Source organism: Astatotilapia calliptera, chromosome 5 (assembly GCF_900246225.1).
Source record: "Astatotilapia calliptera chromosome 5, fAstCal1.2, whole genome shotgun sequence".
NCBI lineage: Eukaryota > Metazoa > Chordata > Actinopteri > Cichliformes > Cichlidae > Astatotilapia > Astatotilapia calliptera.
This window is the reverse complement of record NC_039306.1, coordinates 20,451,693-20,472,325: the sequence shown is the minus strand read 5'-3', so window position 1 is coordinate 20,472,325 and position 20,633 is coordinate 20,451,693. Positions and strand designations below refer to the sequence as shown.

The window sequence follows — 20,633 nt, the reverse complement described above, 5'->3', positions numbered from 1 at the left end:
GGATGTCTGTGTCTTAAATCCAGACTGGAAAATGTTCCCGCAGACCTCACTGTGATTGTCTTTTAAATGTTAGCCCATTGTGTGAAGATTAATGAGAAACTTTTACAATACATCAGGCCAAGCCGCAAAACCCAGACTGTCAGATTGTCCTCTCCAAGAGTGAGTTAAGTAGCTGGCCAATCTTCCCTGATGTCAAATATTGTATTTTAATATTTAAGAAGCACTTAAGGATCGAAGAGGTACTTACAGCATGTCTCTTATTTATTGTGATGTGAGTGCAGAGTGCAAGTGTCGGCTTTGAATGACAAGTTGCTTGATTAATGCTAACTCCACAGATTGTCTAACCTGCATGAACTTTGTGAAAGGTTATACTTTGTCCAGTTCTGGCCAGACATGTGAGTTTTGTAGCTCTATAACACTCCAGCACGAAGCACTGATGCACTGAGCTATTACTCTCTGCCTGGGCCCGCGAGGGTTAAACTCACACAGCCTGCGCCGCTGGAGGAGCCCGAGTGAAATCAGCCCCTGCAGGATCCCGTTCACAAAGGCGCCGGCCAGCACGCACGCACACTGTCAGCAGGTGGAGGAGACACACCAGGAGCATTCCCGACTAACTCTCAGGAGCTCTACTTGTTGATTCGCTTCCGGAGCGGTGCACAGGGCAGACTGGACGTGTTGATTCCTGCAAAAAGCACTTATAGTTTTCAACATGTCGGTACGCGGCTCATGATGCCTCCATCAGCTCCCAAAAGAGAGCCGAAGAGCCGGAGAGCAGTAACAAGTTTGAACGCGTTTAGTCTCGAAATGTTGCTGATGCCGCTCCTTGAGGTGAATCGGGATATAAAGAAGACAGGTATGCGTTACGTTTATTTCTTTGTCGTGTGCGATCCTGTTTTAGTTTGTGGTTTAAGTCTTATAAGCTTTGTGATTTTGTAGCGGAGTTCGAGATGCTGTGTCCTGTTCGTTTGGCGTAGCTGGCCATCGTTACAACATGCGCGAGTTCCACTTTCAGCTCATGTGGGTTACTTTAAAATATATATATGTAAATGCAGTTTTGCTGAATGAGTCAGTAGGCATGTTTGACTAAAGGGATAAAAAAACAACAACTTTATATCTCAATTATTCCTCTTTTGATAATAACTTGTCGTTATGTAAACCCCGGAAAACCCTGCACTACTGTGAGGACAGTCCACAGAATGGTCTTAGAGGATGATACAGTGTGTTATGAGCCCTTAATCAAAGTTGATAATCGGCATTAGCCCAGCTTAATATCACTCCAGAGAACAGTTCAACAACGTATGCTCATAACAACACCTAACACAAGTGCCTTTGGGCCGAGATTGATAGCTGAGACGTTTCAGCACCGGATTTCGTGGACAGCGAAAAGACGGCGGTCCTGGGAGTGATGGACGTTTCAGCACCGGACAGCGCTCGCAAGTGGAATCCAGTTTATCATTGACTCCGCTCCCCCACCCCGCCATCCTTGTCAGCAAGAAAAGCGGCTGTACCTCTTAAAGCTGATTAAAATATCTATTTGGTTCTCTGATGAGTGGATAAACCACCTGACATTGCTATTGTAGGACACCAGCAGTGCCCGTTCAGCAGCACCCACATTAATTTCCCCCCCTTTTCTTCTTCTTTTTGTCAGGCAAAAGAAACGAAAGGAGACCCTGATGCGGTCATCTCCAGGACCATGTTCTTTTAATCCACCATCCTGCATCTTCCAGTGTTTTCAAGTGACCCAGTGACTTGAGTGAAGATGATCAAAACAGGACCTCGGTTGGGCACCACGCTGCCGCCGGATACAATTGACATCATCCGCAGCAAGACCCACTCCCGCCGGGTGAGACTCAACGTTGGGGGTCTTCTCCACGAAGTTCTGTGGAGGACTCTGGATAGGCTGCCCCGCACACGTCTGGGCAAACTACGAGACTGCAACACCCACGACTCTATCTTGGAGATATGCGATGATTATAGCCTGGATACCAACGAGTACTTTTTCGACAGACACCCCGGCGCCTTCACCTCCATCCTCAACTTCTATCGCACTGGGAAGTTGCACATGATGGAGGAAATGTGCGCGCTCTCATTCAGCCAAGAGCTGGACTTCTGGGGCATCGACGAGATCTACCTTGAGTCCTGCTGCCAGGCCAGGTATCACCAGAAAAAGGAGCAGATGAACGAAGAGCTCAAAAGAGAGGCCGAGAACATGAGGGAGAGGGAAGGAGAGGAGTTTACTACCACGTGTTGTTCCGAAAAGAGGAAGAAACTCTGGGACCTCTTGGAAAAGCCAAGCTCATCATTTGCTGCTAAGGTAGTGTGCCACTCAGCATTTTTTTTTTCTTACAGGTGTTCACTTTGGCACAGGAGATCAAGTGAAAGTAGTGGATACTGAGAGATTGTGGCATTAGCAAACAGCCAGCAAGGCTTCTGTCGCTTAAGTTTTAGATAATCGTTTCTCCATATTTGGATCCTGACGACGGGTTTAATTTTAGAAATCTTCTAAAGACAAAAACAACAACAAACCAAAAAAAGAGAGGACGTGAATACCAGTTTAACATCCAGAAGCTGGCGTAAATCTCTCTTTGGGACTGGTTTGATCTAATGTCTGACTTTCTTTTGACCTGAACCAGGGCTTTTAAGCTGTCACTCCCCGCAGCTGTAGCACAGAGGGCAGAAAGAATGAGCGATGGATAGAAAAAGGTGTTGTTGTGCTCAAGAGGTGAACTTCAAAGCTGTCTGCAAAGTTGCTTATTCATCACTCTCTATTCAAATAGTATAGCTGTGGAAACTAATTTTGTTAGCTGTTCTCTGATCAATAATCTAATGCCAACCAGGTGCGCTTTCCTTGGAGAAAGCGCCGGATGCTGTGTTCTCCGGTGAGTCAATTAAACCTCCTTTTGTCTTTTAGCATGAAAACATGACAACTTTCATTATTCCCCTTCACAGGTTCCACTCTAGTGTCTCCCGCGGTAATTACTGAATGTTTGTTTTAAATGGCAACAAAGAGGATGAAGAGTTTCATCAATGTCATAACTGCGAGAAGCCTCCATGTGCACATTATGTATTTTTAGACATCATCACACAACACCTCCTCCTTCCCACTGTCACCCCTCTTGGCTTTATTAGCCACCTCTGTCTCATTTCCAGTTTAGTATTCAATCTTCCAGCTCATTAACAGGCTCACAACACAGTGCAGGAACAAGAGAAGTGCGCTCCTCTGGATCGATGGATGTTGTCATGTTAACAACTTTTTTAAGTGAACCAACTCTCCAAAGATGTGACTGAATCAGTATTCAGAGTAAATGTTAAAAACAAAACCGGTTCCATGTTAAAGTGTGGCTTTTTGTGAATTCTGCAAATTCCTGTTTAGTGTTTATTTCATTACTAAACAGGGTGAAAAGGAGGTTTTTCCAGACTGAATTTACTTCCTTTTTTGTGTCATCTCAAAATGCCTGAAATATATCTGGAAGACAGGAGAATGCCTCCCCTATGGAACAGCTCACTAAGTATTTTAGAAACAAAAGATCTCATGGCAATATCATTACTCAAAGAAATCTCAAACACCTCCTTGAAACAGGGGTTCCTGCATAATTTATGTAACTCGTCTATTCAAAGAACCTACTCTATCTCTGACCTTGAATTTCTGAAGCTCCTAATTATTTGTCTTTAATATTCAGCCACATTGCTCAAAGAAATTATGTCCCATTATGACACCACCCTCCATTTCTATGCCAGACCTTCTGTCAACACTGGAACAAGCAAGCATTCTTTGTTCATCATGTCAAATCCCATTAACAATGCAGTTTAAACAGATCATGTTTGAAAACACAACAAAATCTTCCTATCTCCAATGAAATGTTTGTCACTGAGGGTGTTATAATTTTAGTGTCTGGCCACATATTTGTGACGATGGCAAAAATCTGTAAAGATCTACCAAGTTCATTTTGATGAGTAGCAATTTCTTTCTTTCTTTATTTACAGGTGATAAATAACAGCCTTCCCCGACTCACCAGTTTAGCAGGCACTCTTTGTTAAATGTTCACATAGAAACATTTCAATATTTATTAGCACCACCCTTTACACTTATTGTTGAGACTGCAGTATTTAATTATAACTGAAAGCCATGTTAAAATATCACAACCTCAGCAACTGCAAAATCATTTTTACATTTACATTTTTACCTGTGATTACTTATTAAAATAGTTTGTTCCCATTTCTTCAGATGACTCTATGTAAAATGCCAAATATCACAGTTTGACAGGCATAAAATAGTGTATTTGCACCAACAAGGTGATTGCCAAAGAGTTATTAGCCAAAAATTTGGCATATCTCAGCACGGTGTGCAGTGTTGAGAAACCTAGACAAATGGAGGACAAAAAAAGAAGTGGCAGGGCTAAAAAAAATCGAACAAAAAAAGACCAAGAGGAGATGAAGAGTATATGAAAGTCATGTCCTTAAGAAAATATCCAGCAAAGACCTGACATAGAACCTGAAAGATGCACCTGGCCCTTCAGTTGATCATCTACTGTTCAGTGAAGCCTCATCAGAAATGTTCTCAGTGGAAGGGCAGCTGCCAAGAAGCCATTCTTAAGGAAGAGAAACAGGTAGAAAAGGCTGAGGTATGCCGCATTACACAGGACCGCACTACGGAGTAAGAAACCCAAATTTCAAATTTCATTGTACAGAGGAGGTCAGGAGAGAGAGATGTTTAACAGCAAGTGTCTACAGCCATCTGTTAAACATGGCGGGTGAAAATATAACAACTAAACTAAAAGAGCAACTCAAAGAACTAAATAAAAATTAGCTACCAGCCTTATATGTTATATTCCACACCTTGTGAATGTAAACAAATTTAGCAGGTTTTATTATTATATTAATACATGGAATAATAAACTTGAGCACAGTGAGACTAAATGTGAAAATAAATGATTGAGTCTGAATAAACTGAATCAGCTTCTATTCACTGCTAGTTATAAAACAGAGATCAGAAGCATGACCAAATACTAATTGTTTACATTGCAAATTCACGCATTACAAATTCATGATAAGCTTGTGACATTGTCCACAGCACAATTATTTATGAATAATCAGTTCAATCTGGCATTCGTGTGGAATATTTGAAAACTATTATACACAGGTTTCAAAAAACATTTTGAAGCATCATTTCCAGCTCATGTATTGCCTCTAGGTTCTTTACATGCATTACTGTACTTTTCAACACTGGTACATGACCGTTTTCCACTAAGGCTGTGCCATCGTGCTTGAATTTATTACACAGCCCAATAGTTTGAAATAGGTGGATAATTTATGTCCGTCCGTGCTTATACTAGTATATAGCACTGAGGTAAACACATAAGAACTGTACATGATGAAGACTGTATATACAATTATGGGGCCCCGAAACATTTGAAGGAAAGCAGCTAGAGGGTAGTGGGTGTTGCTGAGACAAATAGAGGCTTTACCTTATGGGGTGTACAGAAAAAAAGTCCAACTGAGGCTAAATAGCAGCCATTAAATGCAATCTTGTTCCTAAAGCTTAATTGAAAAGTTGCATCAGTGAAGTGGCTAGTTCCCAAACACATACTCTGCCTCATTTATTTTTCAGTGCTGATAAATTTTTTATTGCACATTAACAATGCTTGACTTAATGCCAGAGAGACAAGGTGTGATTCAAAATGTCTATAGCCCCAGATGTCTTCATTCTGGGCCTTTTGGAGTTATAACCACCCCCGAGGTTATAACTTCTTTCCCCATTTTTCATATCAAAGCAGTGAAGGACACATGCAGCACTTCATAGTTTGCACTCATGTTTGGGAGAGTTATGAATAGTTTTGCAAACACTCAAGTCTGGATTTGTAATTGGTCCATCCTAAACATAAACTCTCCAGTAATCATTCCATCAGTAACAGATAAGCTCTTGTTGATACAGGCAAGAGTATACCGAATGTTGTAATATTTATAGTAGTGTGGCCTAGTGGCATGAAAGAGTAAGCAGCTGTGAATGAAATCAGGCTATGTAATACAGCAGATCCCAGGAGAGCTTCTGTTGCTCAGCTCTCCCCGAGGTACAGTTCAGTCTCAGAGGAATCATGGCCAATCAATAAATCACTAAGTCAGGATTTGGCATCAAGCAGGCCTTACTCTAAACCGTGAAACAGTTTTCTGAACATTTTGAGCCAAAAGTAGCTATTACCAATATAACAAGTATTTAGCTCAGGCAAATTTAATTGTTTGTTAATTAATTGAATTCTTACTAAGTAGTTAGAAATAATTAAAAAAAACATTTTAAATTCCTTATTTTTATTTGAATCTGCAAGCAACAGGCAGTATCAGAAGGCAAACATATATACTGTAAGCATAGACAGAGCTACGTTAGCTACCTAGCTTGGTTAGCTTGTGCTAATGCTAGTGCTGATCTAATTATTGCTATCAAAAACACAATAAATAATGATAGAATTTCACTACAGCAGCCTTCTTGAACTGCTTATACAGTTGGACACATAAGTCATAGGAAACCATAGCTTTTTTCTCAAATAGTTGTTTTTAAAAATGCTCCAAAAGGCACTGCCACCACAAACATGTTCAAGAGGTCAAATTTAGCAACAGTTAGCGTTTAGCTACCTACTCGTGTCAGCGTCCACTATCATTCAGTTTGGGCATTTTGATATGGGAGCAAGCTTGTAGTGGCCGTTCGAGGAACTGTACTTTCAGCCACTTTGTCAAACTCATTGTTAAGGGTACAGAGGAGGTTGTTAAATGTCGTCTTTGTGGAGGACAGAGTCAAAGGATATTTCATAAACCATAATGATTATTTTCAAACTTAATGCGAGCAGCTGCTGATAGCTGATGCCATGTTAAATTTCATTTAAAAAAAAATGGGGCACATAAAATCTTCCCAAAACAGCCTTTTTTTGACACTCGCACACTTGAAATGTAAGTCCCTGTCTTCTCAGCGCCTTTCGGTGTTGCCTCTGTACACACTGAAGCTGTGGACCAGAACAAGATACTGAGCAATAAAAACTGACACTTCTTTCTTTTGCCTCAGCAGAGGCTATTTGAACTAATTGCATGGAAACATCTCCTCCCAGTGAGCCAGAGACAACCATGACTAGAGGCATTTAACCGAACTTCTTAGCACACATCAGATATGCCCGACTTACTTCTCTGTAAGCACTTTGCTGTGCTGTTTGTGAAGTCTGAGATCACTCTGTGTGTCTGAGGCTATTGGCTCAGAGCACTGTGCTCTATTACCTGCTGCATATTCACCCTACACGGCTCGCCAGATGACTTTTCATACGGATGGGAGGAAATCAGTGGCAAATACATTAAGATATGAAGTATACTGAATTTATTTAAGAAACGCTCTAGGAAAGCCTAAGATGTATGACTTCCCAAGGGCCATTGTCTGCTGATACTGTTGCCCTGCATGAGGGAATTCACTCCACCTCCAGTAGTGTGTCACAGGAGGATCGAAAGAGATGTGGCAGTACAGTAACGGTGACTCTGTTGTTGTTTTCAGCAGGAGCTTTGTAATGGAACAGAGAGCCGCCTCTGTCTCTGTGCAGCTCTTTCTCGCCCTACCTTGCTTGTGCTGTTTCTGTGTGTAAATATATGCTTAAAATCACACTTAGAGCTATAGAACCGTCTGCATTTTATGAGTTGCTTTCTGGAGTCGTTGCAGAGTGAAGCAGCTCTTCCATTGTGCTTAGGTGAGCTTTCAATAGCCATAAATCAATGGTACACAGTTTCACAGCTGCCAGGCTGATTGCAGTGCCATATAGCATTAACTGGGATAACACAGAGTCACGAGGTTCTCATCCTTGCTCTTCCATCATGCTCCCTGTCACACTCTCATTATTTAAATGCAAATAATCTGATCGGCATATAAGCAATCGTTATTGTGCAAACTATAAACAAAGATTGAAAGGATGCTATAACTGTATTACTTTTATTTGTGTAAATGGAAATAGATAATATCTCACAATCACACATTTAGGAAAATTCCTCTTAAAACTGGTGCCACAACACTAAGATAGAGTGATGTACATTTTTGTGCTCCCTTAGAAGAAATCTGGCTTGCGCTGTGTCAACTACACAGGCTCTAATTAAGCTGTGCTCTAAACTTAGGCATCGGCATTATTGATCTATAACAAGCCTTTGATGCTGTTTGATCAGCTGGCAGAAATTCACCTTAGGAAGTAATTGTCCCATCAGAGTGGCTGCTAATCTATAGAGAAGATCTGCCCATCTGTGAGCCGCAGACATGTGGATTAAATTGTTTGTGTAGTGGTCGCAGTGTGTTCCATATGCATCTTCTGTGGTAAGCCTGAATGATTTAACAGAGACTTCAAAGCATTATGTTGCAAGCAGCACTTCCTCCTTGCATAAGAGCTAAGGTTTAGTTAAGGTGATTCTTGAAAGCTTTATTACTACTTTCTAGCATAACAAAGTTGAGATCTTGAAGAACTGCACTGTTCATGGAAGGAAAACCACGTTTCAAGGAGCGGAGCTTCTATAAATGGCTTCCCTCATTGATGAAGGTGCTGTGTTTCCAACATGAACACGCTGCTCAATTTGCCTGCCAGTATCTGTCTTCTCCTTCTGGACCTCTTTTATGGTTGGCTAATTATGTGACTATACAAATCACTCTATGCACAAGGCTGCTATGCATTAGCTAGTTTGTCCCATGCACTGGGTCATATATGTTTTCTATCTGAAGTAATGACATGTAAACCAGCATAATTAGTGTCACGAGCTGACAGCAGCCTAAGATTTCACACAACATGTTAATGAGTTCATTTAGAAACTCTGGTTAATTAAACACCTCTGGCATACGCTCGGTGTCTTCCTCGGCTCTACTCATTATAAGTGTGGGTTTTTTCCCATATTTATGCATCGCATGACTGGGTGTGAATGAAAGGTTAATAATTGCTAATCAGTGCTTGCTCATTACCATCAACAGTTGCAGCTACAGCCACCTGTATTCAGTTGAAAAGCTCTAAAAGCCCATTGTACACCAGCAGCTTTTTCCTGTCAGCCAAAAATAAACACTCGGTTGGGAAACAATGAGCCAGGCGTTTGGTGAAGGGCAAATGAAGAAGAGCGAATATTAGACAGAAACACGACTTCATCGGTGTCTGCTGGGAACTGGTGGCTGAAAAGTTTCTACATTAGCTTACAAGGCATTTCATTTTCAGTAAAAGCGATTCTTGACCACATGCCATACGGCTGAGAGCGGCTGGCCCGGGCTCGAGTCCGACCCTTTGCCTCATGTCTTCCCCCCTCTCTCTTTGCCCCTGCTTTCCTGTCCTCTTCTCACTGCATCTCTCAAATAAAGCTGAAAAAGTAAAAATAATAATTTTCGTGGGATACAATAATTCAGTGAAGTGAGCAGGTAGAGTTAATACACTCAACAAAAATATAAACGCAACACCTTTGTTACTGCTCCCATTCCCCATGGGATGGACGTAGAGACCTAAAATTCATTCCAGATACACAATATAACCATCCCTCCCAAACAGTGGTCACAAATCAGTCCAAATGTGTGGTAGTGGGCACATCTGCTATATTGAGATAATCCATCCCACCTCACAGGTGTGCCACATCAGGATGCTGATCTGACATCATGAGTAGTGCACAGGTGTACCTCAGACTGCCCACAACAAAAGGCCACCCTGGAATGTGCAGTTTTTTGCGCTATTGGGGGTCTGGGGACCCAGAACCGGTCATTATCTGGTGTGACCACCATTTGCCTCATGCAGTGCAACACATCGTCGCATGGAGTCTATCAGATTGTCAATTGTGGCCTGTGGAATGTTGGTCCACTCCACTTCAATGGCTGTGCGAGGTTGTTGGATATTCGTGGGAACTGGTACACGCTGTCGTATACGCCGGTCAAGCACATCCCGAACATGCTCAATGGGTGACATGTCCGGTGAGTATGCTGGCCATGCAAGAACTGGGACATTCTCAGCTGCCATCTGCCCTGAACAATGTGAACCATGATTCATCCGTGAAGCGCACACCTCTCCAACGTGCCAGACGCCATCGAATGTGAGCATTTGCCCACACAAGTCTGTTACGGCGACGAGCTGGAGTCAGGTCAAGACCCCGATGAGGACGACGGGCATGCAGTTGAGCGTCCCTGAGACGGTTTCTGACAGTTTGTGCAGAAATTGTTTGGTTGTGCAAACCAATTGTTCCAGCAGCTGTCTGGGTGGCTGGTCTCAGACGATCTTGGAGGTGAACCTGCTGGATGTGGAGGTCCTGGGCTGGTGTGGTTACACGAGGTCTGCGGTTGTGAGGCCGGTTGGATGTGCTGCCATATTCTCTGAACTGCCTGTGGAGACGGCTTATGGTTGAGAAATGAACATTCAATGCACGGGCGACAGATCTGGTTGACATTCCTGCTGTCAGCATGCCAATTGCACGCTCCCTCATTGCTTGTGGCATCTGTGGCATTTTGCTGTGAGACAAAACTGCACATTCCAGGGTGGCCTTTTGTTGTGGGCAGTCTGAGGTACACCTGTGCACTACTCATGATGTCAGATCAGCATCCTGATGTGGCACACCTGTGAGGTGGGATGGATTATCTCAATATAGCAGATGTGCCCACTACCACACATTTGGACTGATTTGTGACCACTGTTTGGGAGGGATGGTTATATTGTGTATCTGGAATGAATTTTAGGTCTCTACGTCCATCCCATGGGGAATGGGAGCAGTAACAAAGGTGTTGCGTTTATATTTTTGTTGAGTGTAAATATTGTATTTCAGTAAAGGAAAGAGTGCTTCCTCCTACTTTTAGGAAGAAGTAGGCAAATGAAGGCTTCTGAAAGCTTTCATTACTGGTTTCCATGGAGGGAGGTGATCTACTACGCTACATTAGCTTATCACACAAACCAGCTGGGGCTCGCACACACATGCACCACACAGTCTAACTATATAGTACGTCTTTTTGTTAGACCTACAAAAAGCCATGTTTTATTTTTAGTACAATGCCTTAGCTTATTTTTCGCATGCTCCTCGCTGATGTAACTGGGTTTGTAGCTGCAGAAGTTTTCACTGATGCTGACATTTAAAAGGTGACAGGTCAATAGCAATGGGATGGAGGCATGACTACTTTAATGCAGAACTTCATTCATTATTCAGGCAGACTTGTCAGTAAGAGAACATCACTCAAGAAGATGCAGAGTGGTGTGGGGACCTGTGATACAACAGAACTTTCCAGAGAGTTGGATGTTTGAACCCAAACTAATTTCCTGCTACAGCTTTTTTTTTTTTTTTACGCTACATTTGCCAGTGAGGTTTTCATTGCTCCCTTGGCGGGCTGTGATTGAAAAGGTCAGTTTCTAGCCACCCTCTAAGAAAAGACTGGCTAATGTCATGAAATTCTGTTGTCAGTCCAGTGCATTTCTTGTTTTTTTGACAGAAGATATATATTCCTGTGGAGCTTAAACCTGTGTAATCCGTCTCTGAGGCATTACAGACTGTTCTTTACATGACGCTCTTTGATGTTAATCCTCTGCCTTCATCCTAACTGAAGTGCTACACGTGTGTTAACTCACTCCTGTTCAGGTGGTGACAGCAGAAGATAAAAATGTTTTTTGCATTTCATCCTCAAGCACCTAGCTTTCAAACAATTGGTGAAGAAGCACAATGAAGTAACAAGGACGTTCAGGGCTCAACTGATTGGACGTCAGCATGACTTTCTGTTTTGACAGCTGCAGAATCCAGAAAATAAACCTTCCCAGTGTTGTGTTTCTAGAAACTAGCCTCAATATTAATGTGTAACTTAACCCAAGAAGTTAACATGTTGTTATTATAATGAAATTTTGGTGTGGTGGTCTTTTCCACGTAACTTGCCAAGGGACTGGAGATATAAATCAGCTTTAAACTCTGGGACAAAATATTAAATGTCCCTTTATTCAATGAAACCAATATATTTGTTAATTAACAGCTGTAAGCATTAACATCCACAGCTAAGCCCATAAACTGTAATCTAAATTTGGTGTGGTATGCCAAGTTTAGTTATAGCCCACTGGTGGCTCTAAAAATGGTTGCACATTACAAAAAACAATCACTTATGTCCTGAGGTGCATAAAAAGCTGATGATTGGTCTAGCAGTGGGCTACATTAATATGAACTCAGGACAAGATGAGGTCTCAGACTAGAAATATGCATTTTTAGTGAAAAGCCCATTGTCACAGCTTTTCATTGACAACTTATACGGTTGCTCTATGACAACAACAGGATGTGCATTTCCCGTACGAAAGCTTACTCGATGTCTTTTTTCTGGTATTAAAAAAATATGTTTATGCCTTTCATGTGTACAGTGGGGCAAAAAAGTATTTAGTCAGCCACCGATTGTGCAAGTTCCCCCACTTAAAATGATGACAGAGGTCAGTAATTTGCACCAGAGGTACACTTCAACTGTGAGAGACAGAATGTGAAAAAAAAAATCCATGAATCCACATGGTAGGATTTGTAAAGAATTTATTCGTAAATTAGGGTGGAAAATAAGTATTTGGTCACCTCAAACAAGGAAAATCTCTGGCTCTCACAGACCTGTAACGTCTTCTGTAAGAAGCTTTTCTGTCCCCCACTCGTTACCTGTATGAATGGCACCTGTTTGAACTCATCATCTGTATAAAAGACACCTGTCCACAGCCTCAAACAGTCAGACTCCAAACTCCGCCATGGCCAAGACCAAAGAGCTCTTGAAGGACACCAGGAAAAGTATTGTAGACCTGCACCAGACTGGGAAGAGTGAATCTACAATAGGCAAGCAGCTTGGTGTGAAAAAATCAACTGTGGGAGCAATCATCAGAAAATGGAAGACATACGAGACCACTGATAATCTCCCTCGATCTGGGGCTCCACGCAAGATCTCATCCCGTGGGGTCAAAATGATCATGAGAACGGTGAGCAAAGATCCCAGAACCACACGGGGGGACCTGGTGAATGACCTGCAGAGAGCTGGGACCAAAGTAACAAAGGTCACCATCAGTAACACACTACAACGGCAGGGAATCAAATCCCGCAGTGCCAGACGTGTTCCACTGCTGAAGCCAGTGCATGTCCAGGCCCGTCTGAAGTTTGCCAGAGAGCACATGGATGATACAGCAGAGGATTGGGAGAATGTCATGTGGTCAGATGAAACCAAAGTAGAACTTTTTGGTATAAACTCAACTCGTCGTGTTTGGAGGAAGAAGAATACTGAGTTGCATCCCAAGAACACCATACCTACTGTGAAGCATGGGGGTGGAAACATCATGCTATGGGGCTGTTTTTCTGCCAAGGGGACAGGACGACTGATCCGTGTTAAGGACAGAATGAATGGGGCCATGTATCGTGAGATTTTGAGCCAAAACCTCCTTCCATCAGTGAGAACTTTGAAGATGAAACGAGGCTGGGTCTTCCAACATGACAATGATCCAAAACACACCACCCGGGCAACAAAGGAGTGGCTCCGTAAGAAGCATTTGAAAGTCCTGGAGTGGCCTAGCCAGTCTCCAGACCTCAACCCCATAGAAAATCTGTGGCGGGAGTTGAAAGTCCGTGTTGCTCGGCGACAGCCCCAAAACATCACTGCTCTCGAGAAGATCTGCATGGAGGAATGGGCCAAAATACCAGCTACTGTGTGTGCAAACCTGGTAAAGACCTATAGTAAACGTTTGACCTCTGTTATTGCCAACAAAGGTTATGTTACAGAGTATTGAGTTGTATTTTTGTTATTGACCAAATACTTATTTTCCACCCTGATTTACGAATAAATTCTTTACAAATCCTACCATGTGGATTCATGGATTTTTTTTTCACATTCTGTCTCTCACAGTTGAAGTGTACCTCTGGTGCAAATTACTGACCTCTGTCATCATTTTAGGTGGGGGAACTTGCACAATCGGTGGCTGACTAAATACTTTTTTGCCCCACTGTATCTACGCGTACTTTATTTTTCTGTCTCACTGTGCGCTGCTCTGGACTGTCACAGTACAAAATGAGGGCAAAATAAACCTGCGATATGCTTTCATACACTCCAAAAATATTTATGCCCAAAATGCAGACTTCAAATAATTTGTTTACATATATTCTTTTCCATGTAATTTTGTTAGCACAGTGTAAAATATTAAAAATTACGGAATCTCATCAGATTAAATATATTTGTTGGGTACAGATTCAGTTTATATCAAGCATATTTTCCTTAATGATTAATTATTTGAGTAAATAAACCATCAATTTCTTTATATTATACTTAAATTATTGCTTCATGCATATGAGGGCCTATAATTAATTTTTGTGTGTGCGTATATCTAATATTCAGTGCTGGAATAGTACAAACCCTCCTTCGTATGTTGTTTTAATCAATGTAACATTTACACTTAATGCCCTGCAGAACCTTCACTTTTGACCCACTTAGCCTGAATTTTCCTTCAGGAACAATGTCTTGATGTTGGATCTCTTGGCAAGTGTTTAATTCTTGAGAAAAAAGAACGACTCTTCCTAAATGATTTCTTCTCAGTGAAAGAGCAGACAGAGAAATGTAGTGTAATTACACTCCTGCGGTTTACTGCTGTGCTGAGCTGAGCGTACGGTATCTTTGGAGTAATGCTTATCTCCTGTAGGCTTCCTATTTAAGATGAGACAGGTCACATGATACGCAGGGGTAGACAAGGTTCAGCACACACACTCAAATCAGCTTCTTCCTTCTAGGTCCATTATCTTATTGTTGTGTGTGCCTGTCATGACAAGATATGCCGTGGAAGAAGAAAGTGTAATGTTGTGCTGAATGACAATAAAGGCTGTACTTAAAGTGTTTTCACAAAAACAAACCAGCCTCTGAAAGACAGCATGTAAAAAAATTCAAACCGCAGCAAACAACAAAGTTCACATTTCCTTGGAATAAAATGCAGTCGTGGTATTTGAAGTTCCTCATCTTTGAAGGCAGGAGTAAATCCACGTGCACACTGCTGCTCGCAGCAACTTGCAGCCTGAGAAACAGTAATTACCTGAACTTGATACAGAACACCTAAAAGCTCCATGAACAAATGGTCAACGACAGGGTTGAATTAACAAAAGATCACCTCCAGTGTCTTGCTGTGGGGCATCACTCTACTGCAGTATGCAGGCTGAGTTAAATAAACGACTCAAGTTACAGATGTGCCGAGCATATCACCTTGGATCAGCAGGTTCTTGTGCATAAAACAAACATCCTGATCCGAAATACAGTTTCTAAATGAACTGATGCACATGATAAAGCGGTGGGGGGGGGGGGGGGGGGGGGGGAACTAAGGCTTTAAACAAGATGTAATGGAGATAAAATAGCTATCGAGCGACAAGAGAGAGCAAAGTGACTAGAAAAAGCACAGCAAGCACAGGAACATTTACACTTCTCATTTTACAGCTAGAGCTGTGTCCATTCGGCTTTTAAGCCAAAGCTTTTGCTCTGGTTGTCTGTCACGTGAGGACGATTCATTGAGCCCCCTCGTGAGGTGTTTGCTTGGCTTCTGAGCCTTTATATGGGAAATGTAGCTCTTCAGGTCCGACTGGTTTCAGTGGAAATGATGGAAGAGATTTTCCGCGTGGCCCTGTTGTCACAGATTAAGCCGGGAAATGGACATTATGTCTTTGTTCTGTTTTGCTTTTTTGTGTGTTTGTTGATCTCATCACCCCTCTGTCAGTTTGGACTTTAAAGGTTGCACATTAGCCTGTGCGTTGGCAAAAGTTGTGTAGCCTACTCTATCGAGAGAGAAACTGTCTTGGAGAGTTGAGTTCGATTTTTGAATCAATGCAGCCTCCTACTCCCTTTCACTCTTATGGAACAAAATAAGTCATTCAAACAGAGGGAAGGCAGAATCAAAAACCTGCCTGTATATGTTTGTTTTGGGGTGTTTTTAAAAACAAAAGCTAAAACGAAAAAAACACACAATTAATTTGCACGAGAAAGCATGACGTAGTATTTTCACACTTTTATGCCCTGAGGAGATGTGCTGTGTTGTTAATAACAGAGTTTACCCAAAGACATTTAGAAGAACACTGCAGCAGTGAATCAGTTCTTAATTTTGTGCAGGGTGTTGCCCACCCTAATGAGCCGTCGCTCGCACAAAGTTATGAAGCCACCTCAGACTGGCATCCAGCCCAGCCCCACCAGATTTCCTACCATAGCACGGTAATGACACTCTGCTCCCAAGGGGCTTCTATAAATAAATGCACTGTCACACACATGTGGACACAGACGCGCAGGTACACAAACACACATACGTACACATTTTCCCATCTTGTCACCGGCTTTCTGTTTCAGCCTGTTATTTTCACACTCATTCCCCCCGTGAAACACACGCACGCTCATATCTTTAAATAGACACATTGATGTTGTAATTTAGTTGATTGTTTGTGACAGACTGGAACCCTTTTTTTCTCTTTTTTTTTTATACTGGGCAACATTGAGCTATTTGGAAGTCATCGAATTTCACCGTGAGCAGGCTGTCAGATTCAGAAGAATGCTTCATGTCTAAATCAGCAGAACGTACAGCAGAGGTGTTCTTTGATACCGAGGCGAAGACAAAAAGGGAGTGTGAGGGGAGATAAGACAGGCTGACGCTCAGCTGATTGGTGTAATAGCGCCGTGCCTGAAGACGGAAAATGGTCTGAAGGTGGTGTTTTACAGTGCTCTTTACTTGCTCACACTTTGTGTAAAGGAAAATAAGTTTAACGAAATGTAATTTTATTTGAATTTTTATATGGGGAGATATCCTTTATCGATTTTTGTTGTCATGTGATACATGGAGACTTCAAGTAGCTCCGGCAGTGCTTACCAACAAGTTTAAATTAAAAGAGAGACTGACAATTTTTGGTTATTATTCATCTTTAAAGCCACAAATTCACAATATTCACATAGCACATACAGTTGTATATGTGGTTACATTCATATATATGCATTTAAAATATGGGAACTGTCAAAACTGTGACTATAGCTATGTCCTGCTAACAGTATCCTGATCCTTTCTATATTTACAGCACCTACATCTATCAATACATGTACAGCACATGTTGATTTTATCTGGTTGTACTGATAGCATAGAGTTTTACTTTTAAACATCTTACCTTTAAAAAGTACATCTCAATCTTCTGTGCTGCTATATCTATATGGCACAGCTACCATATGTTGCTAACTACTGAAACTATTGCGAGGCTCCATGATATGACATTGTGGTTAAAAAATTAAAAAAAATTTTAAAAAAATTTAAAAAAAGGTCTATTGGCATGAATGGAGATGACGCAACTCTTCTATTCAACAGCTCTAAGTCTCCACACATGAAATATAAACAGCTAGATATTATGTAGGCTGTCTACATAGAACCAAAGCAGGTCTGAAGCAGGGGGTGTGGATACAGGATCTCTGGGTTGTCTCTGAGGGACGTTGGCAGGACATCCTTGGGTGACTGGGTTGCAGGTTTTGGAGCAGAGTCACGGTTTGGTCTCTTTGTCCCGGTCAACAAGTCATTCCTTGGCACCGGGTCTAATTGGGTGGTATACTTGGTCTGCAGCACTGTTTGGGTGACTGTTCCAACTTAGCATCCACAATAAGTCAGGACCAAAGGTTTCCCAGCAGAGCATTGTTATTCACTTCAACTGTCAGTGGTTTTAATGTAGTGGCTGTTCTGCGTCACTGTACAGCGTGTGGGTGTGTGAAGATTTTCTGGGTCAACAAAGTTGTAGCTGATTTTGCCTCTATTTTTTTAAAGGGATATAATGGTATATTTTTCCGCATGAGAGTAAGTTTTGGTTCTGCTGCCAATCATCTGTGTGCTTTATCCTCTGGGCTTCAAAGTAAAGTTGTCATCCAGTGAAGCAAATGGGAAAACAGATGCACTCCTAGGCCTGACAGTCAAATAGTGTGAGAGAGAGCAAACGTCAGTTCAAAATATGCTCAATCCAAAGTGAACACATGGTTAAGTGAAAAAGGATCAAAGGCCACATCCCTGTGGTATTTGTATGCTAATATTGATGGTAATTATGTAAGACTCCTGTGGTGTGCTGACTGAAGAGGAACTAATGCTGTAATTACATTCAAGAGTAGCGCTTCAGGTAGCAGAGTAGTGCAGACGAGCCATACGAGCCTCGGGAGAACATCATAGTGGTACATGACTGCCAGGATAACACAGAGGAGGTCTTTGGGGAGCAGCTGAAAGCAGTGCACCTCCTCGGGTAGCTCACATGAAACCCTGTAGCCACTCAGCACATCGAATTACTGGCATGCACGGGTTTCTCATTAATTTGCATCCATGCGAATTTAACTGCTGTCCTTAGCATACCGCACCGTAAGAACCAGTGAAGCTGACAGTCAATGCCGAGTGGTGGATTGTGTGAGTTTCAGTCACTATCCCACTAATCTCCAGGCAGCAGTCCCAGGAGTCCCTGTTTTCTTTAGTCCACTGCCAGAGCCACAGCCTACTCGCTGTTCTCATTTCTCGTCTCTCCACCTACCAGACACCAGTCAGAAGCACATCAGTCTACCTCTGTCTGGTGTCTGGTAAGACCAATAGGCATATTGGTCTTAAGTGGGCCAAGGAGGAGAGGAGAAGATCAGCTGATGGTCTGTTACTAATACTATGTGCCAGCTGTCTCTATTTTCTCTTTTAATCTTTTGTAAAAACCTACTTTAATGGCTTCTTTTTATTCTATCAACTGTATGTAAAAGATGGAAGGAGTCCAATTATATTGAAGTCCAAGACAAAAATACCTACCGGTAATTACTTACGTTATATTTTGTGGAGGTGGCAGTAAGAACATTACTTACTGCATGACATGTATCTAAAGCTTCAGGTTTAAACTCCTCATCACAGGACATTCATCATCATTATTGCCTACCTCAGGCAGCTTCCTCTTCCATGTGAACAGGAGGTAAGACTGAATGGCTCCTGTGAAAACTGAGCAGCCGTGATGTAAATTGAAAGAGTTAGTGATCCGTGGGAAACATGACTCCCTTGTTGTTAACACATTTGTGGTTCCAGATGCAGCTCTCTCTGGACCCAAACACAGACTGAGCTTAGACGATTTAGAAGATCAACGTGTGAAGATCATATTAGCATGAATCCTAGGAGAGGAGCGCTAAGATGGAATTGATTTATTTACCCCTGGCCCATCTCAAGTTTTCTGTATATGCTTAGCATTATTCATTTTTTTTTTAAATATGTGTTGTTTAGAGTTGGATTGCATTCAGTTCTGGACAAAACCTAATTTCTCAAGTACCTTTTATCAGCCTTTTGATAGAGTTTGATTTTGTTTAATTTTCATATAGGACTTTGTTATAGAAGTCTGCTGATTTTCTTTTTGTAGGTTTCTTTTCAAATGGCCTTTCAAACCTGTTTTCTTTCTCAGGTTTTTCCCTTTGGCATCTAAAATATCCACAAAGTCTTTTTACCTTTTGGGACTTGCTACAGTCGTCAGAGAGGCCGATCTCACTCCCAGCACCCTTTCACTGCTTTTCCACAGACAGATTTGAACAAATGTCACACAGCAGTCGGGGTCATTCTGTGAAAAGAAAATCATGGAGGACTGAGTCTGTGTGCTGCGCTGGTGGATATCTTGTGGTAGCCCCTCCCACACCTGCTCAGCGAAAAGAGGAAAACTGAGACATTCCCTTGTCAGGATGCCTATGCCTGACATACCATCCTTTTTTATGTGTACTCATTTATGTGCTGTGAAAGGTCATATTTTAACTGTAAACTGACTGAGTACTGTTAGTGATTCAAGTAACCAACAAACAAGGGAAAGTGAGTGAGAACAAACACAAACAGCGGTTTCATCATTGACAGGCTTGTCTTTACAACACCGCCATCCTTCCCACCATCTTTAGTGAACTTGTTGGTTTTTCAAGCAGAGCACTTTGCTTACAGCATTCAATATTGCCGTGGCCCGTGCACCAAATATGCCTTTTCTGGTGGCTGAGGCATTAGTCAATAAAAGTTCTAAGGCTTGAGCTACAAAAGCTTTCAATTGTCACAAGGTCTGCGTGCAGACATGCACCTGCATTTGCAGATTTGGCAACACCCACATCGCTTCAGCTTCTGTCGTTAATCATCACCGGGATTGTGCAGTTGTGACTGGTGAGTCAAATAAATAACAAGCGCCCTCATGTTTAAAGGAGTTAATATTGACAGACTTCATCCTCGGTTTTTCCCATCTGAGACAAAGTGATGCTGACAAAGACAGCATGTCCAAACTATTTATATCTTATTATGCTTATGTAATACCGTTCCTCCTGTGGTCAGTCCAGAGGGTTTTTGAGCAGGACGGGACTTTAAGAAAATGAGATGAAAAGGGCTGCTTATTAGAGCCTCTTCATCAAACCTCTACCAAGATCAAAATCAGTATTAGATGGAAATCCCAGGGCAACCTTGGCTCTTTGGATAAGGCCAACAACAGTTTTGCCAAATCTCTAAGGATTTGCCTTCTAATCTGAGTGTGATCTCACACTTCCTGAGTCTAATGCCAAAAGTGATTACAGAAATACTCGCTCGCTGTAGAACATACACTATTTAAGAGAACATAATCAAAGAGAAGGATGGTGACACATGGTGATACCGGACTGCTAACAGACATAACTTTCTGTCAAGTGAAATTTATTA

General features: G+C 41.9%; 1 protein-coding gene across 1 annotated transcript in view; it reads left to right on the top strand.

The window, feature by feature from the left end:
• The first annotated feature begins 531 nt into the window (after positions 1 to 531).
• Positions 532 to 20,633, top strand: part of LOC113022498 (potassium voltage-gated channel subfamily B member 1-like) — a 43,608-nt gene continuing 23,506 nt past the window's right edge. The window contains exons 1-2 of the mRNA XM_026167960.1: positions 532 to 853; positions 1,649 to 2,314. Of these exons, the coding sequence (XP_026023745.1) occupies positions 1,760 to 2,314 (555 nt within the window). The 5' untranslated portion in view covers positions 532 to 853; positions 1,649 to 1,759. The remainder of the gene's footprint in view (positions 854 to 1,648; positions 2,315 to 20,633) is intronic.